At 34.9% G+C, this 12579-nt stretch overlaps 1 protein-coding gene across 5 annotated transcripts in view; it reads left to right on the top strand.

The window, feature by feature from the left end:
* Nucleotides 1-12579, top strand: part of evi5a (ecotropic viral integration site 5a) — a 48026-nt gene that overhangs the window by 10704 nt on the left and 24743 nt on the right. For 4 of the 5 annotated variants that reach the window (XM_022678595.2, XM_022678594.2, XM_022678596.2 and 1 more), the window contains exons 5-14: nt 1143-1217; nt 1296-1421; nt 3374-3517; nt 5174-5263; nt 6009-6106; nt 6485-6545; nt 6655-6708; nt 7537-7656; nt 8432-8566; nt 8643-8774. In XM_022678595.2, coding sequence (XP_022534316.2) covers nt 1143-1217; nt 1296-1421; nt 3374-3517; nt 5174-5263; nt 6009-6106; nt 6485-6545; nt 6655-6708; nt 7537-7656; nt 8432-8566; nt 8643-8774 — 1035 coding nt within the window. The remainder of the gene's footprint in view (nt 1-1142; nt 1218-1295; nt 1422-3373; nt 3518-5173; nt 5264-6008; nt 6107-6484; nt 6546-6654; nt 6709-7536; nt 7657-8431; nt 8567-8642; nt 8775-12579) is intronic. The other variant, XM_022678597.2, reaches the window with a different exon arrangement.

The following is a 12579-nucleotide window of genomic DNA, read 5'->3' as shown; positions in this document are numbered from 1 at the left end:
TGGCAGTGTGGGCAGTGTGAGGCCAAATCCTGCTGGAAAATGAAATCCCCATCTCCATAAAAGTTGTCAGAAGAGCATGAAGTGAAGAGCACTGACTTTAGACTTGATAATAAAACACAGTGGATCAACACCAGCAGATGACAGACATGTCTCTCTGATCCAAACCATCACTGATTGGTGGAAACTTCACACTAGACCTCGAGCAGTTTGGACTGTGTGTCTCTCCACTCTTCCTCCAGACTCTGATCCCTTTCTTGATTTACTTTAAATGAAATGTAAAATTTACTGATGATCAGTGATGGTTTGGAGAGACATGTCTGTCATCTGCTGGTGTTGGATTTCATTTTCCAGCAGGACTTGGCACACTGCCCACACTGCCAAAAGTGCCAATTGGTCCAATTGGTCTTAAATCACATTGTTATCTCACATTTTCTGAGACACTGATTTTTGGGTTTTCATTGGCTGTAAGCTTCATAATCATCAACAATAAGAGAAATAAACGCTTAGAATAGATCACTCTGTGTTAAATACATCTATATAATATATGAGTTTCACATTTTCACATTTTGAACAGAATTACTGAAATAAAGTAACTTGATATTGAAATTATTTTATATATTTGCAATTTGTTATAGCACTGTAAACACACAAGTAATTGCAATGGGATAAGCTAATTTGCATGTCTTTCCAGCCAGTAATTAGATAGAAATATAAATGCATGTGGTTATTATCTTATCAAGACAAATCCAGATACTAATCAGAACAGGTGTAAATTGGATCTAACAGCTATGGATGTGAATCGTCAAATCGGAATTATTTGGCTTGTAATCTCTTATGATATTATTTCGCCCCTGATTTCTGCTGGAGATGAGGCCTCAGGCCAAATTGGGCTTGTGCTCAAGCACAAGTATCATCTTATCTATAAGTTTGTTATTGTAACGTGCCCAGCTAGCCTGTTTGGACAGTGGACGGAGCGGTATCGTGGGTGTCATGTTTGTTCCCACAGCAAAACACAGCAAAAAATGGCATAAAATGGTGTAAAATGGTATAAATCCTCTCTGTAAAAGGTGTTTTTTCTTAAACAAATAGGAATTTTGGCAGCATCCAGCATCTCAAGGAAACGATTTTGTTTTGTCTTTTAGGCTTATTCAGTTTTAGACCGGGACGTTGGCTACCATCAGGGCAGTGTGTTCATAGCTGGACTGTTACTCATGCAGGTGAGAAATATATGCTATGTTCTGTAAATACAACTTTAGTATCCACCCTGTTTAAAGGATTGATGTTCCTGTGTGTAGATGCCGGAGGAGCAGGCGTTTGGGGTGTTTGTGAGGCTGATGCAGGACTTTCGGCTGAGGGAAATCTACAGGACTCATATGGTTGAACTGGGCTGCTGTACGTTCCAGTTAGAAGGTCTAATCCAGGTACGACTCCAGCACCTGTACCATTTACAGTACAAATAGTACTATAGTAGTATTTTTTTATATTTAAAGCCAAAAGTATTTTAGATTTATATTGAAATAAATAAGTGTCCAGCATCGTTTGTGTTACAGTTTAGCCCGTGTCTGTCTCGTTGTGTCTCCCTCTCCTGGTCTATTGTGCCCCTGCCCCTCTGTTTTCCTGTCATGTGTCCCAGCCATGTGCTATTGTTGTGTTTTTGTCCTTGTCTCCGCCCTAGCCCTGCCCTAGCCATTAGTGCTGTAACCTCTTGTTTCATTTGTAACCCCGCCCCCTTGTTAGCTCACACAGGTGTCCCTTATGTTTGCCTGGATATAATACCCCATGTGCTCCTTGTTCTGGGTCGTGCTTTGTTTGATCTAGTCCTGTTTCTCTGTCAGAATCTTGTTTAGTTGTGTTTTTGCGCCTTTGAGCCTTTTTGTCTGCAGTGTTCTGGTTTGTTTTCTTTAGTTTATTTATTTGTTTGATTATTTTGTTTGTTTGTTTAAGTTTTTTTCTCATATCCTCATAGTTCATAGTGTTTTGTTTTAGTTACCTTTTCTTTATACTATTTCATAGGGTTTTGCTCTTTTGTTTATTTTTTTTGTTTAAATGGAAAATAAAACTAACTTGCATTTGCATCCGGCCTCCTCCTCTTCGTTACAGTTTGACTCTAAATGGGAAGTTTGACTTACCCTGTATTAGGGGTGTGCCTTATCGTATCGTATCGTACGCAATATTTTTGCAGAAAACAAGAATATTCACTGTATTTACTTTTAAATGTTTGTTTGTAGTTTATTTGCATGCTACACTTTAGTTTTGTGGTAGATTTTTGTTGCTACGTTAATTTTTTTTTTTTGTATTTTTAATTTGATACAAAATCAGGGTCTTGGTAGGTTACTGTTTACGAAATGTTTTCAACGTTTTGATTTACTTAAATACATGTATGTTTTTATAGTCTATATCTGGACTTCCTGTTGCTGCTTCCTGCCTACTCTCCCTGTTTTTGTGTATTTGTCTTGATATCTATTTTATTCTATTCTTATTTTATTCAGTTCTTTTTTGTTTTATTTTATCTATATTCATCTATTTAAATATATATGCCCTACTCTAGAGGTGGAAAGTAACTAATTACATTTACTCACATTACTGTAATTGAGTAGATTTTGTAAGTAATTTGGAATTTTAAAAGTAGTTTTTAAAATGGGTAAATTTACTTTTACTCAAGTTTATTTTGACACAAGTAATTTACTTCGCTACATTGGAAAACTCCCCGTTACTGAGTAAAAAATAAATGTATGTTTTTATAGTCCATATCTGGACTTCATGTTGCTGCTACCTGCATACTCTCCCTATTTATGTGTATTTATCTTGATATCTATTTTATTCGGTTCTTTTTAAAATTTTCATTTTTTTTCATATTTATTATTCATATTCATATTTATTAATAATTTGTGTTTATTCGTTATTTTATTTTATTTTATTTTATTTATATTTATCTATTTTAACAGTTGCTCTTTATTGGTAAACTGGATCATGAGATCACAATTTGGTTCCACCTCATGTACCATTTTTGTACTATTTTTATACTGTAATTAAAGTATAATAAGTACAAAAAAAGTTGTTCCATTTTATCGCTCTTTAAATATAGTGATTAATAATAATGTGGCTACAAGAACACTTAAGTGCACTATAGCATAATAATGCTTAGTATACTTTAATCTACTGTTTTTTTTTTTTTATTTCCTGTTCATGTCCTCTTTTGCCTGGACACGCTCTGGTATGTTGTTTATTCACTATTCACTACTAAATATTCCACAGCCAACTGTCAGTGATATAATAACACAATGGAAGAGACTGGGAACGACAGCGATTTAAAAATCAGCAATACTTTAATATATTTCGACTTATCAGTTTAATACCTTCATCTCCTCTCCAGGAGCAGCTTCCTGATCTTTATTCCCACTTCCGGACTCAAGCCTTCAAAACCTCCACCTTCTCTTCATCCTGGTTCCTCACGCTCTTCCTCTCCTGCCTGCCTCTGACTGCAGCCAACAGGGTCTTCGACATCTTCATGTGTGAGGTAAGAAGACCACGATCAGGACTACATCTAGAGAACTGGGCTGCATCTCAAACGGAAGGAATGCTGCCTACTTAGGCAGGATTGTGAGGCAGGAAGGAACCCAGTCAGGTTTAGAGGGTTTACAGGGTTTACAGTATATAGCCACTAAACAGGCTACACCTGAGGAGAGTAACAAAGGGGGCGGGGCTAGAGAAAAAAAACAGGAAAGGTGGTTAAATGTTAACTAAACCTTTTATCAGGGTTTTGCATACTTATCTGACAAGTAATAGTGAGAAAAGTTCAGCTACACTGCAAAAAACTAAATTTTTCCAGGCGAAACTATCTAATTTTAAAGGCAAAAAATCTTATTTTTGTCTCTGGTAAGAATGTTTTTCTTACTATGCATTGTGTCACGTGTGTAAGTGTAAGATTATTCTGTTTATTTGACACATAATGATCTTAATCAGGCTTAAAATAAGCACAACAAGTCACCATTCAAGTTATTCTGATTCTTAAATCCAAATTCAAGCCAACAAATCAGTGATTTGCGCTTGATTTTTTTTGTCTTACTTTACTCATTTTATGATTTTTAAGATTTTAAGCTTATTTTAAGAAATCATTTTCTTTTAAAGTAAAAAGAGCACTGTATGTTAATCTACACAGATTTTTGTAATGAAAACTGTTCATTTGAGTGAGTAAAGTGCTTTCGTTTATGTACAGTAAGCTTAGATTTCCAGATTTACACTAAGGCAAGGTGCAGCAGCATTAGCAGCTAACTGCTGCCCGACAGGTGCTACAATGAGAAACCCTGAGTGTTCCGGTAACCCAGGACGATATTAGCTAGCATTTCGTACCACGTAGCTTGTTTTAACATGGTAAATGCACAGGCTACAGTCCAATATACTCACCTCTGAATGGCAAAAGTGCTAGTGGTTAGCAGCTAATGCTAATGCTGCTCCAGCAGTGCTAGCCGGGGTTAGCAGCAGGCTACATCTCAATAATACTAACCTCTGAATGATAAAACAGCTAGCGCTTAACATCGATAGCAGCTAATTTCTACATAAAACACACCAGATTATAATGTGCACTATCTATTTACCTATTTAATTTTAAGTGCACCTTATAGTGCAAAAAATACAGTAATATAAAGATATAGGTCCCTATTTTCATATATTTTGTGTAGCTTTTGACAATGAATTTTTTTTGCAGTGAAACATCACTTGTTCAAACCTCCCCCTCAGCAGCCGGAGTCTGAGAGAGTACAATAAAAAAGTCAATATAGGCAAGTCTATCCACTTGGCCATTTTGCCAATGTCTCCGGGAACTTATTTAAACCATGCAAGACCAGGTACATATATATTTATATAAACAGCTAAAAAACAAAATACTAAAAAAAACAATAATAATACTAATCTATAGAACTTTTTTTGGAATCTTTGTAATGTTTGGCTCAAAAATGCACAAAAAACATACATTTTCAGCTTGAATTGGCTACTGCGCCTGCACAGATCTCCACAACGAGAGGGGGCTTCCCCACCAGCAAGCTGATTGGCTCTATTTTGTTAAAGGGCGTGACTTAATCCATAAACAGGCTTCATGATTAATGTTAGAATAAATCCCAATTATTCATTATTAAGGTCTCACAATTCTCACAATATTGTTTGCATCTGATTTAAGGGTCTAGACATTGTGTTTCGCGTGGGATTGGCCATCCTGCAGCTGACCGAGACCGAGCTCATGAAGCTGGATGCGGAGGGGATGACACAGGTAATTACAAACAGTAGTTACATGACTGTTTATGGGTTTACGCCAGATGTAACGGGACACACACCTTCCGAAAAGTTCCACTTTTGGTCATCAGTCATTAACACTGACCTCCTGGATGAGTTGTTCATGCCCTTTTGGAGTAATTTCTTGTTCGGTCGGCCGGTCACTCCTGGGAAGGTTCACCAGTGTTCTCTTTGTTTTTTCTCCATTAGTGAAAAATAGTGAATCACTGTGGTTCTCTGAAGTCTTAAAGCTTTAGAAATTTGAGACTTTATAACTTTTCCAGACTGATAGATGATCAATGACTTTGTTTTATCATCTGTTTTTTTTATTTTTTTAATTTCTTCAGGTAAAGACATAATGTGTTGCTAAGGTTCAATTTTAGTGATTTCTTCATTCTACAGGTCTGGCAGTAATCAGGTCTAGTTGTGGTTAGTAGTGAAAATGAACTCCTTTTTTTAATTTATAGGGTGAAAAACACTTTTTCACACAGGGCTAGATTGGTTAGGATAGATTCTTCCCCCTTAATAAATGGAATTATCATTTTAAAAACTGATTTTTGTATTTATTCAGTTTTTATTTGCTGGATATTAAAGTAATTATCTCATGTCTGTAAATAGAAGGTTGTAATTGTTTATAATGTTAAAACTAAAGTGAATTATTCAGTGTAACGCTGCTCTTCTGCCGACTACGCCAAACTGACTGTGTTTTATTTATTTATTTATTTATTTATTTATTTATTTAGTTTTTAGAGAAAACCGCCCCCCAGCTAATGAACTCCAACCCAGAGCAGATGATCGCCACCGCTTATCAAATAAAATACGACTCCAAGAGAATGAAGAAGTGAGTTTTGTCAAAGTGTGCCTTTTACATGCACTTTTTAATCTGATTTTAAATGGATAACTGCAGTTATCTGATGCATATTTTTATCATATTAGCATTTCTTTACTGTTCATTTCTGTATATCTCTGCTGTGCTTTATAATAAAAATACATTATAGCTCAATTTTACATATAGTACCAGTCAAAAGTTTGGACACAGCTCTACACTGCCTCAATTCAATGCTTTTTTTTTTGTTATTTTTATGATTCGTTTTACATTGTAAATGTAATATTAAAGACTATTTCTTGATTTAATTTATTTAGCTTTAATATAAAGAAAAAAAAACATTGAAAGGAAAGAGGTGTGTCCAAACTTTTGACTGGTACTGTACATGTTTAGGCTTGAAAAAGAATACACAGCCATGAAAGTGAAGGAAATGGAGGAACAAGAAGAAATAAAGGTGAGTCGTTCTTGTTGATTTCATAATATATTACATATATAAATATATTTGTAATATATATTTAAGCTTTTATTAGTACTTACCGTACTAATAAAATCGTTTCCTTTAGAAACTACAGTCAGAAAATAAAGTTCTGCGACACAGGATCGACACTCTGGAGAAAGTGAGTTACTTTCTTAATTTTCTGCTTTAAATGTTTCTATTTTACTGTTCTACTGAATTAATGCCAATCACTGCATCAACTAACATTATTATAATCTTTCTCTCTCTCTCTATTTGTATCTCTCTCTCTCTCCCTCGCTCTTTCTATCTTTGTATCTCTCTATCTTTCTATCTCTGTATCTCTCTCTCTCTCTCTTTTTATCTCTCTATCTTTCTATCTCCGTATCTCTCTCTCTTTGTATCTCTCTATCTTTCTATCTCTGCATCTCTCTCTCTTTCTATCTCTGTATCTCTCTCTCTTTCTCTCTCTCTCTCTCTCTTTTTATCTCTCTCTCTTTCTATCTCTCTCTCTCTTTCTCTTTCTATCTCTGTATCTCTCTCGCTCTTTCTATCTCTCTCTATCTTTCTATCTCTGTATCTCTCTCTCTTTCTATCTCTGTATCTCTCTCTCTTTCTCTCTCTCTCTTTTTATCTCTCTATCTTTCTATCTCTGTATCTCTCTCTCTTTGTATCTCTCTATCTTTCTATCTCTCTCTCTCTCTTTCTATCTCTCTCTATCTCTGTATCTCTCTCTCTTTGTATCTCTCTATCTTTCTATCTCTGTATCTGTCTCTCTTTCTATCTCTGTATCTCTCTCTCTTTCTCTCTCTCTCTCTCTCTCTCTCTCTCTCTTTTTATCTCTCTATCTTTCTATCTCTGTATCTCTCTATCTTTCTATCTCTGTATCTCTCTCTTTCTATCTCTGTATCTCTCTCTCTCTTTGTATCTCTCTATCTTTCTATCTCTGTACCTCTCTCTCTCTCTCTCTCTCTCTCTCTCTCTCTGGTAGAGGCAGGATGAGGAGGCAGTGTGGAGGCTGGGTCAGGAGGCGGTACAGATCAGGCTGAAGGAGGCGGAGCTTCAGCGAGTTTTAAAGCAGATGGAGATAAAGATGCTGCTGATGGAGAAAGTGAGAAACTCTTCACACACACAGAGGAAAGAAGTGTGTAACTCATGTGTAATGCTGCAACATGCCAGATGTCTCAGCAGTATGTAGAGAGTTGTAGGGGTTCCTAATGTTCATCCTGTAATAATCCATCCCATAATAACTTCAATATTCTCACAGTTCCCATAGAACGTTCAGTAGCATCCCACACATTTTCAACAATCAGGGATAGACCTGGAGATGATGCAATCTAATCTAATGAAGCTTTATATTTGTAATTTACAGTATTAAAGCAAAAAAACTTTTACACAACCAATTACCAAACCCAATCACGAGGACTCCCCCTACCACTAGTGATGCCTCCTCCAACACATGTGAAGTCAGACTCCGCCTCTTTTTAAACTGCTGCTGATGCTGTAGCATTGCTGAGTAGCATCACAGCACTAACGCTCAGAGGAAAGCGCAGCGACTCAGTTCTGATACATCAGCTCACAGACGCAGCCTTGTGCTGATCCACATCACCCTAGAAGTGATGAGGGGAAAGAGTGCCATCTACTGTACTGTACCCACCCAGAGAGCGCAAGACCAATTGTGCTCTTTCAGGACTCCGGCAGCTGATGACAAGCTGCATGAAAAGTACTCTGGGAACCAGATGACGAGCATTGTCCACACCATGACACTGACACCAAGCCTTCTGGATGAATAACATGAGATATAACAGAGTTTTATATGAGTCCTGTTGGTTCATTCCTTATCAATTAAACTAATATTTTTGATTGTGTGTTTATATGTGATTTAGAGCATCTCAGTTCCTGAGGATAGCAGTGTGGATCTACATGAGCAGCTGGTCAGTGGGAAGCTGAGGGAGGCGGATACGTTAATCGAACTCCAGGAGGTCAGAAATCACCTCAAAGACATGGAGGAGAAATGGCAGGTGTGTGTTTTTGAATGTATAATTTATAATTAAAATAAAAGTACTGTATCTGTGTAAACCCCTCTGTGTTTATCAGAGTCAGCAGAAGAGCAGGGGCAGCAGTGGGAGTGATCTGCAGGGGGAACTGATGAGCGTGAGATTCAGAGAGGCTCACGCTCAGCTCCAGCTCACGCAGAACCGCCGCAGACTGCTGCAGCTGCAGACGCAGGTCAGATCATTTCAGCAGCACTATGGTCTATTCACCACTTTACCGTGAGTTTAACATCATTTAATTCAATCTGACTGGAGATAAAGTCTATTAATGACAACTAGAGAACAGCATAGAACACTCTGCTAAAACACAGCGGTAAAAACAAAGGATCGGAACTGGATCAATGTTAAAATGTGATTGGGTTCACTCTGAAACAGATTACCCAGATCAGACTGGGGCATTCACACCTATACTTTTACTATAGTATGTATACTATATGTATAATATAGTTATTATAGTATTTACTGTACTTTTACTATAGCACATGTTTTTCTTTAGAACAGCTAATGCGGTTTTAATTGGTATTTCTATAGTCCAGTTTCTGCTGTATTTAATTGAGTTTTTCTATAGTACAGTTTTAATTGAGTTAAACTATACTTTATAAATTATACTATATAGTTATATATTTTACTATAGTACAGTTTCTGCTGTTTTAATTGAGTTCTATTATAATTAAGCACCTATACATTTACTTTAGTACAGTTTCTGCTGTTTTAGTTTAATTATTCTATAGGACAGTTTCTGCTGTTTTAATTGAGTTACATTATAATTTAGTGCCTATATATATTTTTTTTACTACATTACAGTTTCTGCTGTTTTAATTGAGTTAGATTATAATGAAGCATCTATACTTTTTCTATAGTACAATTTCTGCTGCTTTAATTGAGTTAAAATGGAGTTCAGTGCCTCTATTTTTACTATAGTACAGTTTCTGCTGTTTTAATTGAGTTAAAATTGAGTTCAGTGCCTCTATTTTTACTATAGTACAGTTTCCTATGTTTTAGTTAAATTAAATTATATATAAGCACCTATACTTTAATATAGTACCGTTTCTACTGTTTTAATTGAGTTAAATTATAAATATGCACCTATATTTTACTATATTACAGTTTTTGCTGTTTTTAATTTAGTTAAATTATAAATAAGCACCTATGTTTACTATTTTACAGTTTCTGATGTTTTAATTGAGGAAAATTATAGTTCAGTGCCTATATTTTTACTATAGTACAGTTTCTGTTTTTTTAATTGAGTTACATTATAGTTAAGCACCTATACTTTTACTATAGTACAGATTCTGCTGTTTTAATTGAGTTAAATTACAGATAAGCACCTATAATTTTACTACAGTACAGTTTCTGCTTTTTTAATTGAGTTAAATAATAAATAAGCACATATACTTTTACTATATTACAGATTCTGCTGTTTTAATTGAGTTAAATTACAGATAAGCACCTATAATTTTACTACAGTACAGTTTCTGCTGTTTTAATTGAGTTAAATAATAAATAAGCACATATACTTTTACTATAGTACAGATTCTGCTGTTTTAATTGAGTTAAATTACAGATAAGCACCTATAATTTTACTACAGTACAGTTTCTGCTGTTTTAATTGAGTTAAATAATAAATAAGCACCTACACTTTTACTATAAAACAGTTCCGGGTGTTTTAATTGAGTTATTCTATAGTATAGTTTCTGTTGTTTTAATTGAGTTAAATTATAATGAAGCATCTATACTTTTACTATAGTACAGTTTCTGCTGCTTTAATTAAGTTAAAATGGAGTTCAGTGCCTCTATTTTTAATACAGTTTTAGTTGAGTTTAACTATGAATAAGCACCTATACATTTACTATAGTACAGATTTAATTTGAGTTTTTCCATATTACCGTTTCTGCTGTTTTAATTAAGGTAAATTATAGAAAAGCACCTATAATTTTACTATAGTACAGTTTCTGCTGTTATAATTGAGTTAAATAATAAATAAGCACCTATACTTTTACTGTAGTACAGTTTCTGCTGTTTTCATAGAGTTTTTATTATAGTACAGTTTCTGGTTTTATTATAGTACAGTTTTTGCTGTTTTAGTGTTTTAATTTTTAGAGTTTTTACTATAATACAGTTTCTGCTATTTTTATTGAGTTTGTAATATATTACATTTCCTATATATTTATTATAGTACCGTTTTGGCATTTTTCTTTTATGTTTCTTATTAACCAATATTTACACCATTAAAACAGTGAAAAACACAAATAAAGTTAATAGAGACATTTTATGCCTAATACAGCACAACTGCTGACTAGAAACAACAGCACTAACAGTGTTAACCTGTACTACTGAAGCATTGCTTTAAAACCTGGGGTAAAAACAGGGCTATATCTTCTCAGCATGCTCTGAACATCCAATAGATGGAGACATTTTACCAACATTACCATTCAAACTGCCCTTTAGTCACACCAAGAAGTTGATGGTTAAAATATAATGAGACTAGTGCATCTCAAAAAATTAGAATATTGTTGAAAAGTTACTTTATTTCAGTAATTCAGTTAAAAATGTGAAACTCCTATATTATATAAATGAGAGTGATCTATTTCAAGCGTTTATTTTAAGCTTTTATTGTTGATTATTATGAAGCTTACATCCAATGAAAAGCCAAAAAATCAGTATATCAGAAAATTAGATTATTATATTATAAAAACCAATTGTTACTTTTGGCAGTGTGGGCAGTGTGCCAAATCCTGCTGGAAAATGAAATCCACATCTCCATAAAAGTTGTCAGCAAGTCTAAAGTCAGTGCAGTTTTGTTTTCCCGGAAAATCTTACAGCACTTCATATCTTACAGCTTCCCTCTGCTACTGACAACTTTATTTTATGGAGATGTGGATTTCATTTTCCAGCAGGACTTGGCTTCACACTGCCCAAACTGTTAACAAAAAATACCAATCGGTCTTATATAATATTCTAATTTTCTGAGACACTGATTTTTGGGTTTTATTAATTTGTTGTAAGCCATAATAATTATGAACAATAAAATACATAAATGCTTAAAATAGATGAGTTTCACATTTTCAACTGAATTACTGAAATAAAGGAAAAAATTCAGTGATATTCTAATTTTTTAAGATGGACTATTACTGGTATATTAGAGTGAGTACAGAGTCGACTCTTTATACAGTATTTATACAGTATATGGTAGCAGGAGAAGCACTTTTAGGCCCTATTTTGGTAAAAGCCAGTGTCCAATCAGATCACCCCTGTAATGTTTTATATATCTGCGCGAGCTTCAGATGAAGGATCTACACGCTGTGATGAAATTCACACATTCACCATATTGTCATGATGACACACGGAAGGCTCTGTCTCTAACGGTGGAGGTGTTGAAACCTCTGATCTGTCTGATTTGGAGGCTGAAGAAGAAGATTGCAAAAGATCACGACTCGAGCGACACTCAGAGCGGAAAAATGCGTCCTGTGAAATCACTCCAAAAATCAGATGCACCCAAAACGGCTGATAAGCAGAAATCAGTTGCATCCCATCGGCAGTGTAGGTAAATCTGAATCACGCCAAAATAACGGAAAACTGAAAATAATACCATGTTTCCATATGCATCATCCCCACATTAACCCCTTAAAACCTGAGTTTAGGAGAATAGGCTAAAACGTGGGCCTATGTAATACTAATAACTCTGACAAAAATGTACCTAAGTTAATAAAAAACTACTTAAAACACTGAAAAATAGCATTTTTTTTTACCTGCCCCCCCCCTCTCTAACTATAAACTATACCATGAAATATAATTATAAAAATCCTTCAGAGATGTAATTTTGTAACGCGGGGATGAGACGGGAGGCGGACGTTTAAACGGGTAAGACATGGTTTTAATAAATAACAAATAGCAAATAAACACGTAAACAAACAGGGAAATAACGAATATAAATATGTACATAAACAAACAGGGAAAAACTAAAGGTAACTAAGCTAAAC

The sequence above is a fragment of the Astyanax mexicanus genome, chromosome 4, assembly GCF_023375975.1.
Source record: "Astyanax mexicanus isolate ESR-SI-001 chromosome 4, AstMex3_surface, whole genome shotgun sequence".
Lineage (NCBI taxonomy): Eukaryota > Metazoa > Chordata > Actinopteri > Characiformes > Acestrorhamphidae > Astyanax > Astyanax mexicanus.
The sequence above is the reverse complement of the archived record's forward strand: the minus strand, read 5'-3'. Positions and strand labels throughout refer to the sequence as shown.